The 27826-nt window shown below is 37.2% G+C and overlaps 1 protein-coding gene across 3 annotated transcripts in view; it reads right to left on the minus strand.

Annotated features, from left to right (window-relative positions):
• The window catches only part of trappc8 (trafficking protein particle complex subunit 8), a 159593-nt gene that overhangs the window by 87515 nt on the left and 44252 nt on the right, over positions 1 to 27826 (minus strand). For all 3 annotated transcript variants that reach the window (XM_073045993.1, XM_073046003.1, XM_073045986.1), the window contains 5 exons: positions 26878 to 26967; positions 15695 to 15869; positions 4888 to 5041; positions 4490 to 4580; positions 938 to 1182 (listed from right to left, as the gene is read on the minus strand). In XM_073045993.1, the coding sequence (XP_072902094.1) occupies positions 938 to 1182; positions 4490 to 4580; positions 4888 to 5041; positions 15695 to 15869; positions 26878 to 26967 (755 nt within the window). The remainder of the gene's footprint in view (positions 1 to 937; positions 1183 to 4489; positions 4581 to 4887; positions 5042 to 15694; positions 15870 to 26877; positions 26968 to 27826) is intronic.

Raw genomic sequence — 27826 nt, forward strand, 5'->3', positions numbered from 1 at the left:
TATACAGTTTTCCTGATCTAAGTTTAATTATATTTATACTTCTACTGGCAGAGACAAACAATGAGCTTTGTTAATTATTCATTCACAAAATGTGGGAGCTGCAGGTGAGGCTTGCAGTTTTTGCCTACTCCCAGTTGTCCTTGTACAGGGGCTGCAGCTGAAAATTAATCACAGTGTGTGGAGTGGCAAAAAGGGCAGACTGGGTAAGGACAGCTGATTTCCCTCTACAAGGGTCATTAATGAAACAAGCAGGATTTAATGACTATCCACTAATGTTTGATGTTATCAACATCAGTTTTATGTATGCTAAATTTACCTACATGAATTCAAACTCCTCAACTCCCACAGTTGAATTCAATTTAAGGTGACTGCTGGATTTTATTCGTTTAAGATTGGGGCACCACAGTAGCTTAACAGCTAGTGCAATGGTGTTACAGCTCAGGGCACTCTGGAGTTCAGAGTTCAATTCTGCACCGTTCCATATGGAGTCTCTGTATGTCTTCCCGATGGACTGCGTGGGTTTTCCCTGGGTGCTCTGGTTTCCTCCCACAGACTAAAGATGTACCAGGTAAGTTAACCGGTCATTGTAAATTGTCCCCTGATTAGATTTGGGTTAATTGGGTTCTCCCGGGTTGCTGGTATGGCTCAAAAGGCCAGAAGGGCCTCCTCCACGCTGTAACACAAAATAAATAAAATTCAGATATATACTATTTCCATATGAACCTTTATCTACTTTTCTTTCTTGTGCACCTTGACTGTGTAATCACAGCATTTTTATTTTCCTTTATATATTACCTCTCAAATGCACAAAGTCATCTAATACTTCTGAAGCATGGTCAGAATGGTGATGTTATAATCTTCGAAATGCAAATACTTAGTTTCTTATACAGTAGCAGCACGAGTTTTATGTACAAAATATATAAAACAATAGCCACACCTGATCATTCAGTTGTCGGATAGTCTTTTCGATGTGTGGCAGTAATCCACGGAATGTAAACTCCTGAATGAACTGTCGAATTCGATCATGGTCAGTCAGTGTTAAACTTAATCCACGAGCATTAGAGCTGTTTTGTTTCACTGTGGAATTGACTGCATCCACAGATTTTGCTTGATTGGAACCAAGTTCCCTCAACTTCATACTTCCCTGAAGTGAGTGAGATTTGAAATTGTTTGGCATTCCAGCTGTTAAAATGGGCACAGAGGGAGAAAGAAAATCAGTCCAGTGCTGAAATATTTCCTCTTAATCTTCACAAAGAATTTTACACAAAACAACAAAAATTGAGGGACTGGAGGGGTGTCATACTATTACAACTCTATACCATTATCAAATCAGAAACAGCCCAAGGCTCTTCACAGAAGCACTACAAAAAAAGATAATTACTCCATGATCAAGGCTCAATAAGAAAGAAAGGCTTTCGAGGACTATCTTGGGGGGAGGGGGGCAGGAGCAGAAGATGATGCAAAATACTTAAATCAAGGGCACCCATGGGGAGAGAACTAGGCTAAACTTTTCAGGTAAATTACTTTTCATTTGAAATGGATTGAGATAAAAAGATCATACAAATGAAATGTTAATTCCATTTTTGAGATCCACTTGAACAGTTAACCGTTTCTCCTTTCAAAGGCTCATTAAGTTGATGGGAGCTTCTGGTATTTTCTGTACTTCAGATGAAAGATCATGATCTGAAACAAACCGCTTCTTTCCAAAGATGCTGTCTAACCTGCTGAATATTCCCAACAACGACAGCATTTTGCATTTGGCTGCTCTCATTAACACAAAGGTTAAAAGATAACACATTGAACTAGAGAACCACACAACAAAGCACAAAGCAAACCCCACTGAAACAAATGATGGATATCTCCTTCTTGAAGCTGGGTTGCAGACACAGCCAGAGGCATAACACTCCCCACCATCGAGGACATCTTCAAAAGCTGATAGCTCAAGAAGGTGGCATCCATCATTAATGACAATCATCATCACCACCCAGGACATGCCTTCATTACCAGCACTGGGAAAGAAATACAGAAGCCTAACAGCACACACTCAATGATTCAGAAATTGCTTCATCTCCTCTGCCATTAGATTTCAAAACAGCCCATGAACATTACCCAGTTACTGGCTTGTCTTTTGCACTATTTCATAATTTATAATATTTGTCTTACATTGTACTATTGCCACAAAACAACAAATTTCACATTGAAAATAATAAACCTGAATGTGATGCCCTAAATTTTTTTACATTTTTTCAACTTGAGTTCAGTGACACCCATTCTCACTGCTCTCCTCTGATCTCTGCTGCTCTTCACCCCTTCACCATTTTTACAAGCTTTCTCACCTCTCTCCAGTATTGACTCAAAATAATGATTGTCCATTTCCCTCCAAACATTATGCCTGACTTGATGAGCTTCTCTAGCAGCATTGTGCTGCTCTAGATTTCCAGCATATGCACTTTCTTCTCTCTCGCTCTTTATCTTAACTCAAGTTGCTGTAATTGTTCACTGAAGCAGTTATTTATAGCATACTGTAAAGTGCTATATAATTGTGGATGAGACCAAGGCGAGTGATGACAGTATTAGTCTGGAGTTACTTATGGGGCAAAATCTTTTGTCATCAACTGTATAAAGCGCTTTGAATGTAAGGTACTCCTGAATGTCTCCAATGATTTTTTTTGATCATACACAATTACTGCAATCCAGTTATTAGTTATCCTGTGCAATGAAATGATTAAACTATTCAGGTTATTGTTTGGAAAGTAGCTATTCCCACCTTCAGTCCCAATATTTTGTTGCTTCCTTGATCTTTTAAATCAAGAAACATCACTAGGACAGGTGGAGAAACAGCAGATAGAATTCAATCCAAGCAAGTATGAGGCGCTAAACTCTGGAAGGTCTAAAATAAGCAGAAAGTATACAAGTTAGTGGCAAGACCTTCAGAAGCATTGATATACAGAGTGGTCTTTGAATCCAAGTCCATAGCTTCCTTAAAATGGCCATGCAAATAAAAGTGTTAAAAGTGGCATATGGCATGTTTGCCTTCAGTGATGAGGGTATTGAGTATAAAAATCAGGAAATCATATTGCAGCAATTTAATACTTTGGTTAGGCCACACTCAGCATATTGTATGCAATTTTGTTTGCCTATTACAGGAAGGATGTGAAGGTTTTGCAAACGGTGCAAATTCTCTTTATATATAAAATTAAAAACACTACTGGGGGTTAGAGGAAACAGATACAATAGTAAAGTTCAAGAGGCTTTTACATGGACACATGAATATGCAGGAAATAGGGAAGGTGGAGGCAGAGGCGGCGAGAGCATGGATCGTGTGCAGAAGAAAGGAATTAGTTTAATCCAGCATCACACTTGGCCCAGATGTTGTGGGCAAAAAGCATGTTGCTGTGCCGTACTGATCTGTGTCCACTCAGGAAATACAAGCCATTGCCTACCCCACAACAGGTCTCAATAAAACTATTGATAATCCTGAATGCATAAATTGTACCTGTTTACTGCTACCTCAAGGTAGTTTCTTCAACTTCCCCTCACCAATTTTGATTTAGTAAATTTTGTACATATTCCAGTCCTGAAATACATTCCAAAAACATATTCAAACACTAATATTGCAAATCCATACCCAATTTGATTGAAAATAGTTGCAGTATGGTGTTGCACTTCAAAATGCCAAGATCTGTTGGTAGTATCCCAAACGGTTTTGGTTTAAACTGTCAATCGGAAGGATAACCTCACTGCCTTCTGTACAAGACAGGCAAACTTCCTGTATTGTACTGCACTCTTCAGCTCATACCTTGTGTATCTGCATGCTTCCACTTCCCCATATTTCTCCCACATGGTTGTCCCAAGATCTTCAGCCTCCTCTCTATGGCAAGATTTCTACCAATCTGCTAACTGAAACTCCAAATAATATAAAAGCCACACTAGCATACTATCACCTCCTTCTGACAGGAACATCTGCCTCGCTGTCTACTCTACCATCTAGTTTGGCAAACTTGAAACGTTTGTGGGTTTCAGTCAGACCAGAAACTCTTTCACACTAAACACAGTAGTCTTAATCAATCAATAAACCAATCCCACTACTTATATTCTGGGCTTTTGGTTAGATCTGCTCCAAATACAATTAATGTTGTAAAACAGAATTTTGTTACAACTTAAAATTTGGAGTTTTTTATGGTTGCTTGTAAATTTCATTGTGCTAATCAAATGTTATTCTTGTCAAACAGTAGCTTCAAAGTTAATAATAAACACAAGATATTTTATAGTAGGGAAATGTTGAGCAGCACACAAAATACTGGAGGAATTCAGCAAATCAAACAAAATCTATGGAGGGGATTACACAGTCAACAATTGGGGTCAAGACCCTTCATCATGAGTCCTGATGAGGGGGTCTCAGCACGAAAAATTGACTGCTTATTTCCCTCCATTGATGCTTGCTGAGTTCTTATGGTATTTTGTGTATAACTTCTCTGGTATAACTTACCATCAATCGAATTGTCCATCCCATCTAGGTCCACTCCAGTCATGCTTTCCTTACTCTTGCTGGCAAGCGGAACAAAACCATCACAGATTTCCTTCAATAAAGACCAATTCAAATATTAAATAAAACTATTGGCTATCATTTTAAAACCTGGGTGTAATCTAAATACAACAATATATCAAAAGACTATCCAATTGTTTAGAAATCTCAACAATTCACATTTAACACACTTCAATTCTTAAACCAAGCACAAGACCATTCCTTACTACTTGGTCAAAAGCACAAATGATTAGTCATTTACTATACTTAATTTCTCTTGCTTAAAAAGATATAAATATGCCATAAGCACTTAATTAATAGTAAAATATTTAGGATAGTTAGAATTCAAAAGGAATGCGCACCTGGTTTTGCAAGTTGCTTCGATTCAAATACTGACTCCAAGGGTCAGGGATTTGTTCATCTGCTCCACTTGATGGCATTCGAGAGTTAAACTTCAGCAAATAGCATCCTTGTGTTCCATATCTCTGCTTCATTTCTTCATAAACCGATTCAGCTCTGAAGGATCAGTTAGAAATGAGAAATAATAAACTTCAACCTCTACAGTGGATTTTAATTGTTATTTTTCAAATATGTATCCAATAGCTTGCTCTAACTGCACTTAGTCACCAAGGAAAAATCTAATATACAATGACAAAAACTAGTTATAACTTAAATATCTATTTTCAATTAGATATTATAAGGGAAATGCAAATGAACTAGTAAGCCGTTGGCATAATTTTCCTCTCAATATTTTACATCAGTGACTTCAATTCCGCTGGTCATAAATACTCAAATATTCAATTTTACAGGTTCTAGGATACTCACATGCTGAAGGTAATAAATCACAATGTTTTGTATGTTGACAGTGAGAGCACAGAATGATACAAGTTGGTTCCCAAAAAGTTCTCTTTTGAGGCTAGCTGTTTCCAATAAGTACTTGCATTTTCTACAACGTTCATACAAGTTAGTCAGAGTTACAGAGCACAGAAAAAGGCCCTTCAGCCTAACTCATTTATTCCGATTGAAGTGCCACATAAGCTGAACCCATTTGTCTGCATTTGGCCCAATCAGTCTAAGCACTTCTTATCCACATATCCGTAAATGCCACATTAACACGCAAGGGTCTTTCCACTACCAGTATCTGTGGAGCAGACATGATAGGCTGAATGGCTAAATTCTACTTCTGTGTCTTATGGTCTTTACATTCAATCTCTCAAACTGTAACACTTCACACTTTGGTTAAACTCACATGTGATTTTTCTGCTCATATCTGCTATATCTATTCCTTTTTTAAATTCTTATCACTAATTTTTATTGCAACACCAACAAATTACATTCAGTACAACCAGTTGCCGATTACATTTTGACTGTTTAACCCAGCCACCCCTCAACCCTCATCCCCACCCGTCTCCCCTCCACCAACCAACTGAATAGTAGTGCATACACAGACAGAGCATTCCTATTTTAACAGAAGATCTTTTAAGTTAGATATCAAATTTGTCCACACTAAGATTGTGTTTGGTCGGGCATCATTTACTCTTACTGATGATAATTCCAGGTAAGAAATGTCCAAAAAGCTCTGAAGCCAGTGAGTACTTGAAATATCATGAGGAGGTTTCCAACGCTGGACTACAATCTTCTTAGTTGCAGTCAGGCCTGCCAACCAGATTTTGCGTGTTTTTTTTCCATAACGGGAAGGTGGGAATCATCATTTAGAAGATGTACAGCGGGATCCATTGGTAATTGTACCCCCTTTAGTTCTTTAAGAGTGCTGATAACCTTCCCCCACAAACCAAAAACCGCTGGACATTCCCATACAACATGTATAAAAGAGCCATCAGTTCCGTGGGGGCAAAAACTGAACAATATGGGTCAGGAATCAGTCCCATTTGATGTCTAATCCTCAGTGTTAGATATACTCTATGACAAAATTTCAAGTGTATATACCGATGATTTAGGTTTTTTGAAGCACCGGCAGCATTATCCCAAATCGCATCCCAGTCTAAGTCTTGTCCCAATTCAGATATGTCCCTATCCCAGGCTTTCCTTCCTGATGTGGGCATATATTTTTGGGAGTTTAATTTATCATAGATATATGACACTATCTGTCTTGAAGTACTCTGTATCCAACTTAAGATGGGATGGTCCATAAATATGACCCTCAGGGAACTCCGTAGGCTTTACAAGCTGATCTTACTCTAAACTATAAGAGAGTGCTTATCAATATTAAATCGTGATACCAGTTCTTGGAGGGTGGTACTTGTCCCATTAATATCTTGAAGAGATACTCTTAATATCTTGAAGAGTAATATCTTTATCCTCCCAAGTTCTGTTAGTGAATGGTTCCCCCCAGATAGAAAATGATTATTGTTCCATAATGGAGATGATTTGCACCATATGCTTTTAAATTTTAGCAATTTTGCTATATCTATTTCTATATATCTATATCTATTGATATCTAATTCTATATATGTATCTGCACAAGTTCAATTGACCACTGCCCTGCTTATTGTGAATTCAAACAGCCAAGTCACCATGGATATACTCATCTGCTGAATGAGCCTTCCATGTAGATATCGTCAAATACCTTAGTAAAATCAACACAGACAACATCCACAACTATCTTCAATCACTTTCATAGACACATCGAAAAACTCATCGAGTTAGTAAGACGTGACTGGCATCACACAAGGTCATGGTGACTGCCATCTAATTTACGAAACTGGAAAAAAGACCAAGCACCCTCCTTTTCTACACTCCTCATGATTTTATATATTATAAGGTTTCCAACAGTCTGGGGAAAACAACCCTTGGCTATTCATTCTCTCCTTATAACTCAAGCTGCCCAGTTCTGACAAAATCTCAATGAATCTTTTCTGCACCTTTTCCAGGTTAATCACATGCCTACTCCAGCTAGGCAATCAGAAACACAAGTATGGTTTTAACATCAGAATCAGGTTTATAAATCACCGTTTTATTTGACATGAAATTTGTTGCGTATGGCAGAAGAGTGCAAAGACAAAATGACTATAAATGACATAATAAATAATAGCACAAGGAATAATGAGGTACGCTGATACAGCTGTAACATGATGTCCAATTTTGTAATCAATGTCCTGACCAATGAAGCCAAGCATGCTAAATGCTTTCTTCACCTCTTTGTTCAGAAAATGGAAGGGAATTTAGTTGGGGATTTGATTACTAATTTAGTTAGCTCAGCACAATCCTGTGGGCCAAAAGGCCAGTGCTCTACCACTCTATATATTTGTACATATTCTGTCACTTTCAGGGATCTATATAATTATACCCCAAGTCTCTAAATTGTCAGAACTTAATAGCACAGTGCAAAATTAATCATAATCTTAAATACCTTAATTAGATAAGAAAATGCATTGTTCATAAAATGTTTGATTAAAGCACTGACGCTGTTTAAACTAGGCAGAGCTGGTCATGTAATAGAAATATATGTCTTAATATAATTGATTTAATGTATATAAAGTGTTCAAATTAGGCTACCATTTATTGATTTAGTCATTACTCAAATTTTTCTACCATGTATTGAGAAAGTAAAGAGGTATGGGATCCAAGGGGACATTGCTTTACGGATCCAGAACTGGCTTGCCCACAGAAGGCAAAGAGTGGTTGTAGACGAGTCACCAGTGGGGTGCCTCAGGGATCTGTTCTGGGACGCTTACTCTTCCTAATTTTTATAAATGACCTGGATGAGGAAGTGGAGAGATGGGTTAGTAAGTTTGCTGATGACGCAAAGGTTGGAGATATTGTAGATAGTGTGGAGGGCTGTCTGAGGTTACAGTTGGACATTGATTGGATGTAAAACTGAGCTGAGAAGTGGTAGATGGAGTTCAACCCAGGTAAGTGTGAAGTGGTTCATTTTGGTAGGTCAAATATAATGGCAGAATATAGTATTAATGGTAAGACTCTTGGCAGTGTGGAGGATCAGAGGGATCTTGGGCTCCGAGTCCATAGGACGCTCAAAGCAGCTGCACAGGATGACTCTGTGGTTAAGAAGGCATATGGTGCATTGGCCTTCATCAATCATGGAATTGAATTTAGGAGCTGAGAGGTAATATTGCAGCTATATAGCACCCTGGTCAGACCCCACTTGGAGTACCGTGCTCAGTTCTGGTCGCCTCACTACATGAAGAATGTGGAAGCCACAGAAAGGGTGCAGAGGAGATTTACAAGGATATTGCCTGGATTAGGGAGCATGCCTTATGAGAATAGGTTGAGTGAATACAGCCTTTTCTCCTTGGAGCAACGGAGGATGAGAGGTGACCTGATAGAGGTGTGTAAGATGATGAGAGGCACTGATTGTGTGGATAGTCAGAGGCATTTTCCCAGGCCACAAGAGGACACAGGTTTAAGGTGCTGGGGAGTAGGTACAGAGGAGATGTCAGGGGTAGGTTTTTTTACTCAGAGTGGTGAGTGCACGGAATGGGCTGCCAGCAATGGTGGTGGAGGCGGATACGATAGGGTCTTTTAAGAAGCTTTTAGATAGGTACATGGAGCTTAGTAAAATAGTGGGCTATAGGTAAGCCTAGTAATTTCTAAGATAGAGACATATTCGGCACAACTTTGTGGGCCGAAGGGCCTGTATTACGCTGTAGGTTTTCTATGCTTCTATGTAATGGAAACAGCTGATCCCATCCACTGCCACCAAAATTACAGTTTCAAGCACTGCTTGTTTCTACCTCTTATCAAAGATCCACAAACCTGGATGAACAGGTAGGCCATTGTCTCTGCCTGGACCTGCCCCAATAAACTTGTGTCTGCATACCTCAAATCCATTCTATCCCCCTTGGTTCAGCCCCTTCCCACCCACATCCGTGGCACTTCACATGCTCTCGATCTCAATCCCTTTTAATTCCCTGGCCCTGACTGCCACATTTTCACCATGGATGTCTAGTCCCTATAAACTTCTATCCCCCCTCCCCCATCAAGGCGGCATTAAAGCTCACTGCTTCTTTCCCAATCAATCCATCTCCACCACCACCCTTCATCTGACAGAACTGGTCCTCTTTCAGCTCCTCCCACCTTCTCAAAAACCAAGAGGTAGCCATGGGCACCCACGGGCATACATATGGGACCCAGCTCCTCTTGCCTTTTCGTTGGCCATGCAGAACATTCCATGTTCGAAGCCTTTCCTGGTAAAGCTCACCAAATCTTCCTGCACTGCACTAACCAACACATTGGTACTGCTTCATGCACCCAGGCTGAGCTCAAATTCATCAACTTTGCCTCCTGCCCTTAAATTCACATGACCAATTCTGACACCTTTCTCCTCTTTCTCAATCTTTGCTTCCATCTCTGTGACAAACTGTGTACCATCATCTTTTATAAACCTACCAATTCCCACAGATATCTTGACTAAACTTCCTTTGTCTCTGTTGCATCTGTACCCAAGATGAGGCTTTCCTTTCCAAAACATCAGAAATGTCCACCTTCTTCAAGAATGTAGATTCTCTTCCTTTACCAGTGACGCTGCTGTCACCTGAATCTCCTCAACTTCCTCGACATCCCAGCTAACCCTACCTTCCCACTGCCTTAAAAGGAATTAATTCTACTTTTCCACACCTACCACCCATGAGCCACTGCATGCTACACATCTCTGCAACAAGTCACCTTTAACTAAATCCTACCACCAAATACATCTTTACCCCTCCCTCCTCCACTCTCCATTTTCCACAAGGAATACTCCATGATTCCTTTGTTTATTCATTCCTCCCCACTAATCTCCTTCTAAGTACAGACACATACAAGCGATGGAAATGCTACACCTGCCCATTCACTTCCTTCACCTCCATTCAGGGCCAATAATCCTTCCAGGTGTGGTAACACTTCACTTGTCAATCTGTTGGGGTCATCTGCTGTATCTGGTACTCCCCATGTAGCCTTCTCTACATCGGTAAGACCAGACATAAATTGGGGGAAAATGCTTTGTTGAGCACCCCTCTCTATTCATCAAAAGAAAATTTTCTGGTGCCCAACCATTTTAGTTCTTATCCCCATTCCATCATGTGGGTCCACATCCTCCTTTTTTACCATAATGAGGCCACTTTCAGAGTGGAGGAGCAATATCTCATTCCTTCTGTAGCCTCCAAACTGATGACATGAAGTACTCATCCAGATAATTTCCTTCCCCTCTTCTTCTATTCCCCATTCTGGCCTCTTACCTCTTCTCATCTATCACCTCCCTGCAGTGCCCCTTCTCCTTCCCTTCCTCCCGTGGTCCACTCTCCACTTTCTGTAATACAGAAAGGATGTGGAAACTTTGGAAAGAGTGAAGAGATTCACCAAGATGCTGCTTAGATTAGAAGATATAGATAGATAGATAGATACTTTATTCATCCCCATGGGGAAATTCAACTTTTTTTCCAATGTCCCATACACTTGTTGTAGCAAAACTAATTACATACAATACTTAACTCAGTAAAAAAAAATATGATATGCATCTAAATCACTATCTCAAAAAGCATTAATAATAGCTTTTAAAAAGTTCTTAAGTCCTGGCGGTAGAATTGTAAAGCCTAATGGCATTGGGGAGTATTGACCTCTTCATCCTGTCTGAGGAGCATTGCATCGATAGTAACCTGTCGCTGAAACTGCTTCTCTATGAAAACTTGGGTTATTTCCTCTGGATCATCAGAGGCTAAGGGAAGAACTGATAGACAGGCATCCCTTTAGAACAGAGATGAGAAGGAATTTCTTTAGCCAGAGGGTAGTGAATAGGTGGAATTCATTGCCTCAGGTGGCTGTGGAGGCCAAGTCATTGGATTATAAATTAGCCATGATAGAAAGGCAAAGCAGGCTCAATGGGTCAAATGACCTAATTCTGCTCCTTTGTCTTATGGTCTTATTTGTTGTGTAAGTAATACCTCAGTAATATTTTATGTGTACAGTTTGATTAGGCATTCTTTGTTGCTCACATAATTCATTATGGGTTATATGCACAAACAGCACATGTGATTATGCCACCACATCAAATACATGCACCTCACTAAAAGAAAAATTAAACTAAGACAGGTTATCCCCAGCTCTCCTGTGGTTATCTAACAATTAATTTCTGGAGTTACAAAATATAACAATAAGTTTATAAAATAAGGCATTGATAGACTTTGACTGTCAACCCTTTCTCCCAGGGTAGAAGTACAAAACAACTTGCATCCAAGGTGAGAAAGAGAAAGCCAGAATAAAAAGGTGGGGAAGAAATGGAGTACAAGCTGATAGGTGATTGGTGAGCTGAGGTGAAGTAGGAGGGAAAAGGCAGATAGAAAGGGGAGTGAAGAATGGGAACAAGATGAGAGGCTGGGAGGTGATAGGTAGAAAAGGCAAAGGGTTGAATTCTTTATTCTGGCTTATGCCCTCAGTTTCCAGTCCTGATGGAAAGTCTTGACGTGAAGCTTCAACTGTTCATTTACTCTCCATAGACAATGCCTGACCTGTTAAGTTCCTCAAACATTTTGTGTTGTTCCAGATCAAGGATGGTCAGTCTTTGGAATCCTTTATGTGAAGATTTAGATAAGGACAAGCTTCTATCAGCATTATCCTCCTATTATCTTCTTCACATGCTTGTCCAGTCTCCCCTTATTTGCATGGAGTTTGTTGCCTCCTATTCTTCCAACCAAAATGTGCTGTGTTAGTAAACTCCATATTCCTGTCATTTTTCCTTTTCACTTTTCTACCTAATCTCTTGGAGATTTCATTTTGCACTCATTATTGGCAATATCAACTTATCAAATCTTTCCTTGTTCTAAGAAAAAAACAGCTCCCTCTTTTTTTGTGCAGTTGATGCATTTTTTGTATCATACTGAACTCTTCACTACATCCTCTCCAATGATTCCATATCCTTTTTATAATATGGTGACCAAATGTGTGGTCTACAGAGTCAATGCAAACTTTAATGCAAGTTACTTTTCAAATTCCAATCTTCAAAATAATCTCAAGGATTTGCTTTGCTTTTCATTGTGCCTTACTTGTGTGATTTGTTATTTCTTCTCCAGGATCTTTGTTCCCCTAGATCTATTTTTTAAATAAGTTACCCCCTTATTGTTTCAATCAAAATATACAATTTCATGTGTTGGAACACCAGGTGCAATTAATTCCCAATTCAATATTTATTGAAATCTGCCTCCAGGACTCAGTCTTATTATCACTAATTTAGAAACTGTGTTTGAATGCAGAGGGTAAAGTACTTATGTAAATTATAGTTACAGCATCTTTATAAGCGCAAAGATTTTCCGTTTTTCTGTAATATTAGAAATGTAGAAATAGGCATACGTGGTGCAATGTCTCTTTCTTCATTTGATCAGAAAATTGAAAAAAATTTAAGTCAGCATCCTTCTCATCACTCACAATATAAAACGTGAAGAAAAAGATTTTAATGCAGAAACACAGCAAGGCACCTGGGTTTTTAAGTATGGCACACTTTTTAACATTCTGCTAGTACTACGCAGTATTTCTCTTCTTCTGCTTTCACATCCCCCTTCGCCCCATCATTACCACCAATGAAGGGCAATGACTGTCATTATAGAAACCTTATTCAATGTGCAAAACCATTCTGCATTTGCTGAAGTTAACTGGCTGAGGTCAGTAATGCGAAACACCTATCTATTCTGGTGAGAAACACTGTTCAAAATTCTTTGACTACAAAAATGGGGAAGGACAGAGCCAGACACCATCTTGCAAGTGCATTGGGCCTTTTATAAAGGAGACATAACACACCGGAGCTGCTGGAATGTGGAGCAACAAACATAACCCACTGGAGGAACTCAGTGGGTCAGGCTGCATCTATGAAGGGAAACAGTCAAAGTTAATGGAAAACCTATTAAAGTTCTTTTAGATTCCGGCAGCTCACTGTCATTTATTATAAAAAGTCATGTCCCTGCCTTTGATGTTGACTACAGTCACCAAAAACCTGTCCAATGTATCCATGGTGACTGGAAGTGCAGGCCACAGGTGGAACTCACAATTGAGCTGGATGACAAGTATCTGATGAAAGTAGGGGCGCTGGAGAAACTAAAAGTTGACATGATTCTGGGGAGAGATTGAGTTAGAGGAAAGGAAATAGCCAATCACATTCATCCATTAATCCAGGAGTAGATAGTGCTGTTTCATATGTTGCCATGACGCATGCTAAAACTAAAAACCAAAACCAAAAGGCGTTTGCTGACTTTCCTCAGCTGTTCCAGCAGACACCAGGGCTTATAAAGGTCCTGAAATATTCCATCAGGATCAGACCTGACCAGGGTTGAGTGTGCCAACACTGCTACAGAGCACCAGAATAACTTGTGGGGGCCCTGAAAGATGAGATTCTGACCATGCTGGAGCTGGGTGTCAGCCGTTAAATAGTGAGTGAGTGGAGCATTACTATCATTATTGTCCCCAAGGAGCAGTGGACAAGCAAACTATATTACTACACTGGACCTTTGTAAAGGCTACTGGCAGGTTCCCCTGGATGACCAATCAAAACCCTTCACTGCCTTCCACATGGCCGAGTCTAGTTCAGTTCACTGTGACAGCCTTTGGTTTTCACGGTGCACCAGCAACCTTCCAGCGGTTGAAGGACTGAGTACACCAGGGCCCTGCGGACTGCAGTGCAGTATAGCTAGGTGATGTGGTTGCCTACAGCCAGACGTGGTCAGAGCACTTGGACCATCTGTAGAGGATCCTTGGGAATATTCATACCGCCAGTCTCACCCTCAATCTACAAAAATATGAGTGGGCAAAAAGGGAGACCAGATACTTTTGACTACCAGCTGGGACACAGAGGTTTGAGCACAAATGGACAAAGTGGAAGCGATCCAGAGTCTTCAACCTCACACCAAGGAGGAAGTGAAGTTATTTCTGGGTCTGGTAGGGTGGTATCACAGGTTCATTCTCCAATTCACCACTCTGGCAACACCTCTCTAATCTTAATGGGAAAGCCTGTAAGCAACTCAAGGGTGTGTCAAAATGCTTTAAACCCTTAAAGACATGTTCTTCACCCATCCTTCAGAGTCCAAACTTTGGCAAACAGTTCCTTGTCCAGGTGGATGAACAGTGATGGCACAAGGAGAACCGGGAGAAAAAACTCTGTCCTTTACCTGACCCAAAAATCCCTCCTAAGGGAATTCAGGCTTTCCATCATTGGAAAGGAGTGTCTGGCCATTAAGTGGGCCCTTGACAGCATCTAGTACTAACTCCTTAGCAAGGAGTTTGATCTCTACACAGACCACTGACTAGATTCAAACAATGAAGAACCATAATGCCAGAGTGACACAGTGTCTTTTATAAAGCACTTTATTATAAAGCAGGAAAGGAAACCTGTCTTGGCTGCTGAGCATCATCACCAAAGGAGAGGAGGGTAGTAATGTGATGGACAGCACTCGTACACACACACAAACATTGCCTTGTCATTCTACTGTTGCTGCAATGAGTGTCAGCACTTTAATGTCTTCCCCGATGTATTCTCATAATGGATCCTAAACCAGGCTGATGCACTGAGGGTGGCTTTATGGTGCCTTTTCCTCCATACACAGTGGAATATTCCATTTCTTTAGTAATGGAGATGTGTAATTGTGTATATGCTGTTTGCATACTGTAATTAAGCTCTTAGGTTAACTGTGGATAATTAAAGATGGTATGTCCTGGTGCCTAATAAATGGGACTCTGCTCTCAGTAAGAGAGAGAGACAGACAGACTGCCAGGAGGTCACACTGGACAAAAATAGAATGGAGGTGTTATTGTGTTATCTGGTAGATACCTTTGTAAATCTTGGCAATTTTCTTTTCACTATTTTTGCAAGTTTGAGTTTTGATGCAACTGATAACCCTTACAATAAAGTGGAAAGTGACTCCACCCATTTTTTTCTTTAATCAAAACCAACATATCTAACACCAAAATTTTCTAATTCCCTCTATAGGTGCTGCCAGATCGGCTGCTCAATAGCCTCAGCCCAAATATCTGATAGATTAACTTCATCTGTACATTGCATGTCCAGTACAGCCAATTACACACGCACCAAGCTCTAAATAAAGTACCGGTAGTTGAATTCAAACTGATTGAGCATTTCCTCTGAATTTGAGCACATAATCTTTGATTTGAAGTCTGCAGACAATGTTCACCATTTCTGCGAAGCTCTATCTAAGATCAAGTAATTAAAAAGCTTACCGTTCTTCTTCTCCTTCACTGAGATCATGCAGTAAAACGTAGTATTTCAATGTATTTGGAATAAACCACTTTGGATACGAGTAATCACTGCTGTGCTGAATACGATGTTGCTCTTGTGATAACTTCAAAAACTGTTCTACCGGATCAGAATCCCTTGATGAGACCACTAACATACCTGAAGGTACACTTAAGGAAAATACAATTCAAACCCAATTTCTAATTTAAATTTCAAAAGTGCCTTTGGTGGACATCTCAGACCAAAATACAAAAATAGTATTGGATAATACTGATCTGATAATTCAATAATAGACTTTTTTCTTTAGTAAACACATCTTCGGTTTACTAAGAAGTGAAGTTCACAATAAAGTTCAAATTCAGGGTTAATTCATAGCAGACATGGGACAGTCCCGTTCTCTCCACAGTTTGAGAGTCCTGCTGATAGGGAGTAAATACACAATTCAACCAAGACAAAGAAGCCACTTAATATGGCAATCAGTGAATACTGGGGTCATACAGAAAAGTGGTGCTGAGATAAATTATCAAGGTTGATCTTACTCCATGGTAGAAATGGCATAAAAGAGCAAATGGTTTACTCCTGCTTTTTCAAAAAGAAAAAACAAAGGCAGTATTAATCTGATTCACAGCAGAGATCCCATTACCAAAGGGGTTTGGTGTCAAATATGATTTCACAGTATTTTCTATCAAATGCAAAAGATCCATTCTGGATTATACTTCATACCAAACCTCCAAGCATCCCCTCAGGTGGGTACAAAACATTCTTTGATAATGTTTCTCAGAAGTAAGGGAGTTCACAATATCGTCCTCTCCAATATTTATCCATAAACTAATATCCCCAATTAGAGCATATTATCTATAATTCCATCACCATTTGTACAAGCTTCTTAAAGATTAGCTTTCATTTGTCACGAGCACTGAAACATTGAAACAGAGTGAAATGCATCATTTGCATCAATGACCAGTCTTGTCGATCAAGCTTTTCTTTTATGGAAAACAAAGGGAATAACATGTTTTCATGATTTATTCATGGATGATTGTTTTATGTCTTTTGAACAGTTGTCTAATAAATATAATTTGCCTAGATCACACTTTTTCAGATTTTACAGATTAGAAACTTTCTGAATGCTACTTTAGTTACCTTTCCAATATCGCATCAAATTGAAGTTACAGAAAAAAAATTAAGTTTAAATCCATATCAGAGTTTAATAGCATTTATTTATGATTTAATTATGAAAATACGCTTAGGTATTTCTTTTTTTTTAAACTTTTTTATTGAGTTTTCAAATAATTACAAAAAGAAGACAAAAAATATACCCTTCCCCCCCTCCCCCCTAACATCCCTATAGAAAAAAAAAAGAAAGAAAGAGTGGCTGGATATCAGAAGATCCCCACATGCTCCACGGAGTTCGTAATAACTTTAGTATATATATTTATTTCTTTCCCTAAATAACCAATTATTTTATCTTCAGAGCACCTATATATTTAATCCTGTCTTTTGTAAATAAGGGCGCCAAATTTACAAAAATGTTTCATATTTATCTCTTAAATTATAAGTGATTTTTTCAAGTGGAATACAGCTGGAAATTTCATTCTTCCAACGATCTATACTTAAGTATGCATCCGATTTCCAAGTAACTGCAAGAGCCTTTTTGGCTACTGCCAGTGCAATTTTTATGAATTCTTTCTGATATTTAATTAATTTGGGTTTCGATTTTATCCCTTCAATATCGCCTAATAAAAATAATATTGGATTATGTGGAAGTTGTGTTCCAATAATTTGTTCCAATAAAACTCTTAAATTTATCCAAAAAGGTTGAACTTTAGAACAAGACCAAGTAGAATGTAAAAAAGTACCGATTTCTTGGTTACATCGGAAACACTGATCAGATAAATTTGGATTTAATTTATTTATTTTTTGTGGTGTAATATATAATTGATGTAAAAAATTATATTGCACTAATCTTAACCGGACATTTATTGTATTTGTCATACTATCAAGACATAGTCTTCACCAATTTGTTTCTTCAATTTTAATATTCAAGTCACTTCCCCATTTTTGTCTTGACTTATGGACTCCTTGTTTAATTGCCTGTTTTTTTGAATCAAGCTATACATACAAGAAATAAATTTTTTAGTTTTTCCTTTTTGAATTAAAGTTTCTATTTCATTAGATTTCGGCAATAACATTGTTTGACCTAATTTTTCTCTTAAATAAGCCCTTAATTGGAAGTAACAAAAAAGTGTTGTTTGATACTTCATATTTATTCTTTAATTGATCAAATGACATTAATATACCTCCTTCAAAACAATCTCCTATATATCTAATCCCTTTTTGAAACCAATTATATAATAGTTGATTATCCATTGTAAAAGGCATAAGTCTATTTTGAATTAAAGATCTCTTTGCTAATAAAGATTTCTTTCTCTCATCATCAACATTTATCTTATTCCATAAGTCAATCAAATGTTTTAATATAGGAGATTCTTTCTTTTCCCGTGTCCATTTAGATTCCCATTTATATATAAAATCTTCTGGTGTATTTTCTCCTATTTTATCTAGTTCTATTCTAATCCATGCCGGTCTATCTTTCTCAAAAAAAGATGCAATAAATCTAAGTTGATTTGCTTTATAATAATTCTTAAAATTTGGAAGTTGTAACCCTCCTAGATCAAATTTCCATGTCAATTTTTCCAACGATATTCTTGACATCTTACCTTTCCAAAGAAACTTCCTCACATATTTATTTAACTCTTGAAAAAACTTCTGGGGTAATTGTATTGGTAGTAATTGAAATAAGTATTGTAGTCTAGGGAATATATTCATTTTTACGGTATTTACCTACTAATGTTATTGGTAATATCATCCATTTATCAAGATCTTCTTGAATTTTTTTCAATAATGGTAAGTAATTTAATTTATATAAGTTCTTTATATCATTATCAACTCTTATACCTAAATATTTTATACCGTTTGTCGGCCATCTAAATTGAGTTATTAATCGACATTGACTATAATCTCCTTTAGTAAGAGGTAAAATTTCACTTTTATCCCAATTTATTTTGTAACCTGATATTTTCCCATATTCTTCTAATCTATAGGATAATTTACGCAACGAGTGCAATGGGTTTGTTAAATAAAGCAGAACATCATCAGCAAATAAGTTAATCTTGTATTCTTCCTGATTAACTCTGAAACCCTTAATATCTGGGTCCATTCTAATTAATTCAGCTAATGGTTCTATCGCCAACACAAATAAAGCAGGTGATAATGGACAACCTTGCCTAGTTGACCTTGTTAACTGAAATGGTGTTGAAATTTGACCATTTGTCACTACTTTAGCTTTGGGATTAATATTTAAGGTTTTAATCCATTTTATAAAAGATACCCCTAATCCATATTTTTCCAATACCTTAAATAAAAAATCCCATTCCAATCTATCAAATGCTTTTTCTGCATCTAAAGCAACTGCCACACTCATTTCCTCCCTTTTTTGAGCCAAATGAATTATACTAAATAACCGAGTTACATTATCTGCAGATTGTCTATTTTTAATAAATCCTGTTTGATGCATATGTATTAACTTTGGTAAGCATTTAGATAGTCTATTAGATAAGATTTTTGCTATTATTTTATAATCAGTGTTTAACAAAGAAATAGGTCTATATGATGTTGGCTTTAAAAGATCTCTATCTTTTTTTGGCAATACTATTAAAATAGCTGTCAAAAAAGATTCTGGAAGTTTATGCGTTCTTTCCGCTTGATGTATTAACTCCATAAAAGGAGGAATTAATAAATCTTTAAACTTTTTATAAAATTCAGGCAGAAAACCATCTTCTCCTGGAGATTTATTACTTTGAAATGATCCTAGAGCTTCTTCAACCTCTTTTAATGTAAAATGCATATCTAATCCCTTCTGTTCTTCCGTATTTAATTTTGGAAGAGTTATTTGTGATAAAAACCTTTCTATCTTGACATTATCATTTTGTGATTCTGATTTATACAATTCAGAATAAAAACTCTTGAAAGTTTCATTAATTTCTAAAGGTTTATAAGTAATTTTATTTACTCTTGTTCGAATTGCATTTATCATTTTAGAAGTCTGGTCTGTTTTTAACTGCCATGCAAGGACCTTATGTGATCTTTCACCTAGTTCATAATATCTCTGTTTAGTTCTCATAACTGCTTTTTCTGTTCGATATGTCTGAAGTGTATTATATTGTAACTTCTTATTAATAAGTTGTCTTCGTTTTTCTTCTGTCATATATCTTTGAGATTCTTTTCTAATTTTGTAATCTCTTTTTCCAATTGATCTATTTCTATCATATATTCCTTCTTAATTTTAGAAGTATAATTTATTATCTGACCTCTCAAATATGCCTTCATTGCTTCCCACAATATAAATTTATCATCAACTGAATGTGAATTTGTATCTAAAAAAACTGAATCTGCTTTTTCATAAAATCACAAAAATCTTGACGTTTTAGTAATATTGAATTAATTCTCCATCTATAAATTGATTCCTCTTTATCATTATCATTGTCATTATCAAAGGAGAATGATCTGACAATATTCTCGCTTCATATTCCATATTTTTCACTATCTTGCATATTCGTTGATAATAGGAAAAAATCTATCCTTGAATATGTTTTATGTCTATTTGAATAAAATGAATAATCTCTTTCTTTTGGGTTAATTCTTCTCCATATATCAATCAAATTTAAGTCTTTCATCAATGATAGAGTTAATTTTGCTACTTTTGATTTTGTGACAACCTTTGTTGATCTATCTGAAACTGGATCTAGACAAAAGTTAAAATCTCCACCTATTAATATTTTGTCATGTGCGTTAGCCAAATTCAAAAAGACCTCTTGTATAAATTTTACATCATTTTCATTTGGTGCATAAATATTCATAAGAGTCCATAGTTCTGAAAAGATTTGACAATGTATCATTACATATCTCCCCGCCAAATCAATTAATACATTTTGTATTTTAATTGGTAAATTTTTATTAACCAAAATTGCAACTCCTCTCGCCTTTGAATTAAATGAAGCTGCAATAACATTTCCAACCCAGTCTCTTTTTAAATTTCTAATGTTCTATCTCTGTTAAATGTGTTTCTTGTAAAAAAGCTATATCTATTTTCATTTTTTAATGCATGTTAAGATTCTTTTTCTTTTCACCAGTCCATTAAGCCCATTAACATTAAAACTTTAAAAATTCAGTAAATTAGTCATTATTTTCAATTATATTACTCCAATCTATAATAATACCTAATCTTTCAACTTTCGTGGTATCTTGGGAAATCTTTCTAAAATTCTCCATGTTGCTATGTGTGTCCCCACCGATCATCCAGGCAGAAAGATAGAAGAAAAACAGAGTATAAAGAAAAAAAACAAAATACCCCCCTACTAATGTTGTGAAAAAAAAAGAACACAACATTACCCCCCTCTGTTGTACGGGTCATGGCAATCGCCATGATTACACACGTGAATCCCGCAGTAATCGATCCAAAGCTTCCCAGCCCCCCCGCAACATAAAAAAGTATATATATAAGAAAAAAATACTATTCTCAATTAGTATTTCTAAAATTTTGCTTTTCTCCCCTATGTCATCCTTAAATGTCCATCACTTCCATTCACGGTCTCTGTCTTCATCTTTAATCCATTACACTTGGAAATCTCTATGTGTAATTAGTAAGTAGTTGGGAGTTTTTGTGCGAACTCCTCTGCTTCTCGATAATTGGTAAAAAAAAAAATTTTCCCCTCCTCCAAAAAAATATCAGTGTTACTGGGTGACGCATTATAAATTTATAACCCTTTTCCCATAAAACTTTTTTCACTGGGTTAAATTCCTTCTTTCTCTTCAAAAGGTTATAACTTATATCAGGATAGAAAAGAACTGCCTTCCCTGCTATCATCAATGGCCCGTTTCTCTTTTTGGCACATTGGGCAGCTGCCTTCAGGATCTTTTCTTTATCTTGGTATCTTAAGCATTTTATCAAAATTGATCATGGATTTTGATCAGCTTGAGGTCTTGACCTTAAGGCTCTATGAGCCCTTTCAAATTCAATTAGAGCTTCTCCTTCCATTTCCAATTTTTCGGGGATCCATTTTTGAAAAAAATTTATTGGATCTTCTCCTTCTATATCTTCTTTAAGTCCAACAATTTTAATATTGTTTTGTCTACTAAAATTTTCAAGCTTATCAATTTTTTCCAACATTTGTTTTCTTTCTGATGTCCAGGCAGTAATATCATCTTCCATTTTATTCATTCTTTCAACCATGTCTTCCATTGTAGTTTCCAAATTTATAATTCTCTTTTCCATTTTTTCCTGTCTTTTTGTCATTTTCTCAAACATAATCTCCATATTTATCATTTTTTTGGATTACTTTTAATGCATTTAATTTTTCTAATTTACACATTATTTGCATCAAAGTCTTTTCTATATTTCCAGAAAAACTTTTACCTCCATCTCCGTCTGATTTTTCCAGAGAATCTGAATCTACATCAGATTCACTTTCACTTTCGGTTTCAATCGTAACTGGGATTTGTAATTCAGGTAGGTTGCTCTTGTTTGCGCATGCTCCTTCCTTCACGTTTGCGCAGTTCTCGTTGGTCTTTTTCTTTAGAAATGGTCGATGTTGCCGCAGTTTCCTGTTCTGTATCGCCGGAGGTATAATGTACCTGAGCCCGCAGTTCTTTGGCAGAAGTGGGCCTTGATTCTGTTCCAACTTGTGTTGTCTTCACAGTAGTAGTTTTCTTCATCTTCTGTTTATGAGGCATAACTTGAAACAATCCAGAGTAGTTTATGAGTAACTTTTAGAAAGTATTGACTAATTTTTCTTCACTTAAACATTAATTTACTGATTTTTTACAGGAGTGCTGGGTTCCTACGTCATCACGTGATGTCCCCACGCTTAGGTATTTCTGATAAAATTAAGAATGAGTGGGAAAGAGAACTTCAAATATCTTTTTCTACAGAGAAATGGGAGAAAATTCTTCAACTAGTTAATACTTCTTCAATGTGTGCCAGACACGCTTTGATACAATTTAAGGTGGTTCATAGGGTTCATATGTCCAAGGATAAGTTAGCTCATTTTTACTGCCATATAAATCCTGTCTGTGACAGATGTAATTCTGAAGTAACTTCCTTTTTTTTTAAAAAAAACTTTTTTTTATTGTGTTTTCAAATAGTTACAGAATAAAAGTGTATGAAAAAGAAAATATGTGTTACCCATCCCCCCAGAAAGAAAGAAAGAAAGAAAGAAAGAAAGAAAGAAAGAAAGAAAGAAAAAGGAATGCCTGGATATTGGAAGATCCCCACATGCTCCATGGAGTTCGTAATAACTTTAGTATATATATTTATTTCTTTCCCCAAGTAACCAATTATTTCATCTTCGGAGCACCAGAAGTAACTTCCTTGACACATATGTTCTGGTCTTGTCCGCTCCTAAGAAAATGTTAGAAACATATTTTTGACATTATTTCAGTAGTTCTGCGTGTTGATTTACAACCGCATCCTATTACTGCAATTTTTATACTACCAGTGATAGACTCCAGTCATTCATCCTCATCAGCTTGTCTTCTGATTGCATTTGTTACATTAATAACCAGAAGATCCATTTTATTTAAATGGAAAGATTCCAATCCCCCTACCACATTTCAATGGTTTTCCCAAACATTAGCATGTTTAAACTTGGAAAAAATTAGGAGCGGTACTATGGATCCTTCGCTTAAATTTGAAGAAACTTGGAGGTCATTTATTCAATATTTTCATATGATGCAGGCTGAACCCTTCTGAATCCTTTAATAATTTTTGCTCAGGTATAGAGCAGCGGAGTTAAGGACACATTATAATTTTAGCCGATGAAATATGGCAGCCCAATCTCTGTTTTTTTTTAAAAAAAGTTTAGTTTTTTTTAAGTTTAGGGGTTTTTTTTTCTCTCTCTTTATAAAATATCTTTTTCATGGTTAGTTACTAAGAGATTGGGAGGGTAAACTACATTTGTCACTTGGAATCTGTGTCTGTACATGTTAACCATTATTGATGTAATCTCAATCTCTTTGTATCATTATTATTATGTTTACTAAATTGAAACAATAAAAATATTGAAAAAGAAAAAAGACCAGTCTTAAGGCTGATATATACTTTTGCGTAGTAACCTACGCCATAGCCAGCATAAGTGGCCTGTGCTGTTCTGAGCATTTATACCTGTGCGTTGGTGTGTCTGCATCGCTCTGTAATTCACTGCAAAAACTCTAGTTGGCAGTGGGGTTTCTAATGGCGACTGAGCACTTCATGTTGGAGTTGGAGCTAATAAATGTTGAACAAGGGTTACTTTTATTGAAATTACTGCAACACAGAAAAGACAGAAGGTGTCGGAGGAGATGGTACGTACGACCATTGAATGGATTGAGGCAGGAGGGTGAATTTTCTGTGCTTGTTCAGCCACTGAGACGATATAGATGAGGAAATGTATTTCAAAGATTTTCAGATGTTGGCAGGTAGATTTGACGATTTGGTTCATCATCTCCAACCATTTATTTTGCATCAGTGTACGCACAGTATGCCTATAGACAGGAGGAAATGCGATGCTACCAAGCAGACCAATCACAGTTGTTGCTGTCTGCATCGCCACGATGTGCAGTTACATTTTTGGAGAAGTGCGTGTCAGGCTATGGCGTAGGGTAGAGTGTAGATTACATGACTACAGCATTCATTTGATGCAGAAGTATAAATCTGCCTTCAGGATGTGCTGGGGGCAACGCACAAGTGTGGCCATGCTTCCAGTGCCAACACAGTATGCCTGCAATTTGCTAACACGCAAGCCTTTGGAACATGGGAGGAAACTGAAGCACTTGGATGAAACCCTCATGGTCTTGGGAAGAACATACAATCTCCTTACAGACAGCAACAGAAACTGATCCCAAGTTGCTGCCACTGTAAAGTGTTATATGTTAACCATTATGTTATTATGCTGCCACAATTGTCACACAAACTGAATGTTTCATTTCCTATATTACAAAAGTGATTGTACTTCAGAACATTCCTTTTAACTGTCAAGCATTTTGGTACAGCTAATCACAAGATCCCTTACAAATCAAAGACTTTACTTAAGGAACCTTGAGAAAATTCAAGGCTTAAATTATAAAGTCCATGACAATCAAGTATTATACAAAATGCTGATTCTGGGGTCAAGCACCTCAAGGTGACATTCTCTATAGAAAGATGGTGCCATTCCCACCCCCTCCATATCCGAACCTCGAAATCACTCACTCAGATCCCCATTTTCCAAGTCAAATGCTGACTGATTCAATTTCAGTCATAATTTCAATACCTATTGATTGCATATCAAGATTAAGATCCAAGTCTTGGGAGCAATCCTTTAATCCAAATGACTCATATTAATAAATAGCATGACCAATTATTTCAGTCATAATGAAAAATGTCTGAAACTTCATTAATTCATGCCAGGAATCTGGTTTTAAAAAAACACTTCATGTGGCATCAGAGTGGTTTTCTGCTAAGGATAATGCTCTCAAGTGCAACAAGATTGATGCCTATTTAAGAAAATAGGGGTAGTGGAGAATGTTGGGAACTCCACTTCACAGTGAAATACACTTACATACCATTTTCAGAGATGCTTTCAAGCTGAATACAAATCAGACTCAAATCTGCAAAAGGGATATGTTTGTGAAGTTATATTATTTGCATTCATTCTGCTATCTGAATTTCCGCCACAGTTAAGCCACATGTGGCTCTCAAGTGAAGCTGGTCATTCTGCCATGGCCCAACTTGAAGACACCAACCTCCATTTAAGCCAGTTAAATAGCTGAATTTCATAACCCCGCTGTCTTATTTAATCACCTTTACTCATCTTGATCAGATGGCAATTTCCTCACTACTTACACATCTGTATTATTGCCCCATTTACTCCCTGTCTCTGCTTAGTAGCTGCTGAAACTCACATCCATCATACAATTGTCTCTGAACTGGTTTCACTCCTTTTAAACAAGCCATCCAAAACTCTCTGGCCACTAACATCCCCATTCACTTGTCCCTCCAGTGTTTGCTGACCTAGAGGTTCATAATCTAATAACAATCCAATTTTTAAAAAAAATTATACATCTCAAGTGCCACCTATGGCCTTGCCTTTCCCCATTTCTACAATATCACTATAACCATCTAAAAACCTATTTCCCCATTTCTGGCCGCTTATAGGTCCTCTTATTTTCAATCGCTCCACCATGAGTCAATGTCTTAATTTGCCTGAAGCGTCTCCATATACTTCTTCATCCTATCCCTCTAATTTAACATGTTCCTTAAAACATTACTCTTTAAATAATTGTTTATCTCCATTCAATTGTTCTTTTTCTTTGTATTACCTTAATGCACTTAATCATGAAATGATCTGTATGAATAGCAAATAAAACATTTTTTAACTGTACCTCAGTTATCAATAAGACAATTACCAACCCCATTATCCTCTTGCTTCTTGACATCAATTTTTATTGTTAACTATTCTGTGAAGACTTGAGAGGTTATATCAGACTTAAGGTTCTATATGGTCCTAATTTGTTGTTTAACCCACAGCCCCTTTGATTAACCACAGCATTTACATGCCAACTGACGTATATACAGAAGGGTCAAAAGTTTGAAAACCCATTCGATCATTTCAGAACATGAGACTGAGGATCAGACTCTGGGCCTGCTCCAGGCTTCATGTCCGCAAACTGCACTGTGCAGCTGAGGCTGTGGGCCTGCTCCAGCTGCTCCGGGCTTCGTATTTATGGACTCACTTTCATTCTGAATGTTGTTGCTTGCTTTTATTGATTGCACAATTTGTTTCCACCCACCACCCCCCACCCCCATCTCTGCACATTTGGTGTTTATTGGTCTTTTTTTAAAAAAAAATGAATTCTTTCAGGTTTCTTCGTTCAACATACACAAAATGCTGATGGAACACAGTAGGCCAGGCAGCATCTATAAGGAGAAGCACTGTCGACGTTTCGGGCCGCGGCTGCCTGTAAGGAGACAGATCTCAGGGTTGTATAATTCATATGTACTTTGATAATAAGTGTACTTTAAACTTTGATTTTACCTTGTCAGAATAAGCATATTCAGTCCATACCACATTCATACAATTCAGAAAAAGGATACAAGCCAGATAGTGGTGTAGAAACTCATGGTCTGATGGAGGCATGGATTGGAAGAAGCATTCTCTGTAGGCTTCAAACCAGGGAGTGGTAGCTAAAAAGAATAGAATTTAGAAACACCATTAAATATTGATGAACTATTAGAAAAATATTGCCAGCTGGATATCTCCTGAAGGTGTTATTTATGGTTTACCTTACACATTCACACTGGCCTGTCGGTTTAATCATACTGATACTGCAACCATTGGCCATTGAGTACCTCTGCAGTATTGACAGGAAGTGATTAACTAGTCTAGGAGGAGTTCAGCACATGCATAACTTCATACAGACAGGCTTAAAACAACATTATCACCAGTATTTAAGCATTTAGTCAATAGTTTTCAGTATTTCAGTTACGTGCTGCCTGGAATTTTAAACTTTAAACTTATGATACTCTGCTCTTGAGATGTAGGGCAATCCTTCATATCACTTCCATGACACTGTTTTTACATCTTTACCACCAATTATTTAGCACAAAAGTGAATAGAAAATGGAACACCTGAGCAACACTACTGAATAACTTCCCATATGAAATCAAATGTTCTATTGAACAGAAAATGTAGCAAATCCTCAGATCAAGCATCTATACAGAGGGGAAAAAAACGTAGCTTACATTTTAAGATTGATCTTTTATTATAACTTGGAAAATTAGTGTGTGAAGTTGGAAAATGACCCTCAGTCCTGATGAAAGATCACTGACCTGAACAATTAACTGCTTAGCATAGAATCACACGTGTGCAACATGCCAACTATACCCACAACTACAGCCTTCATTGCCATAGTTATTCAAAAGTCTGCACTGATGCCTTTTAAATGTAATTTTATCTACCTCTTCCACCTACCATGGCAGCACAGTCAGCATCTTTCCATTCTGAATATCTTCCCTCACTATTAATCAATGCCCCTCATTTTAG

The sequence above is a fragment of the Hemitrygon akajei genome, chromosome 1, assembly GCF_048418815.1.
Source record: "Hemitrygon akajei chromosome 1, sHemAka1.3, whole genome shotgun sequence".
Lineage (NCBI taxonomy): Eukaryota > Metazoa > Chordata > Chondrichthyes > Myliobatiformes > Dasyatidae > Hemitrygon > Hemitrygon akajei.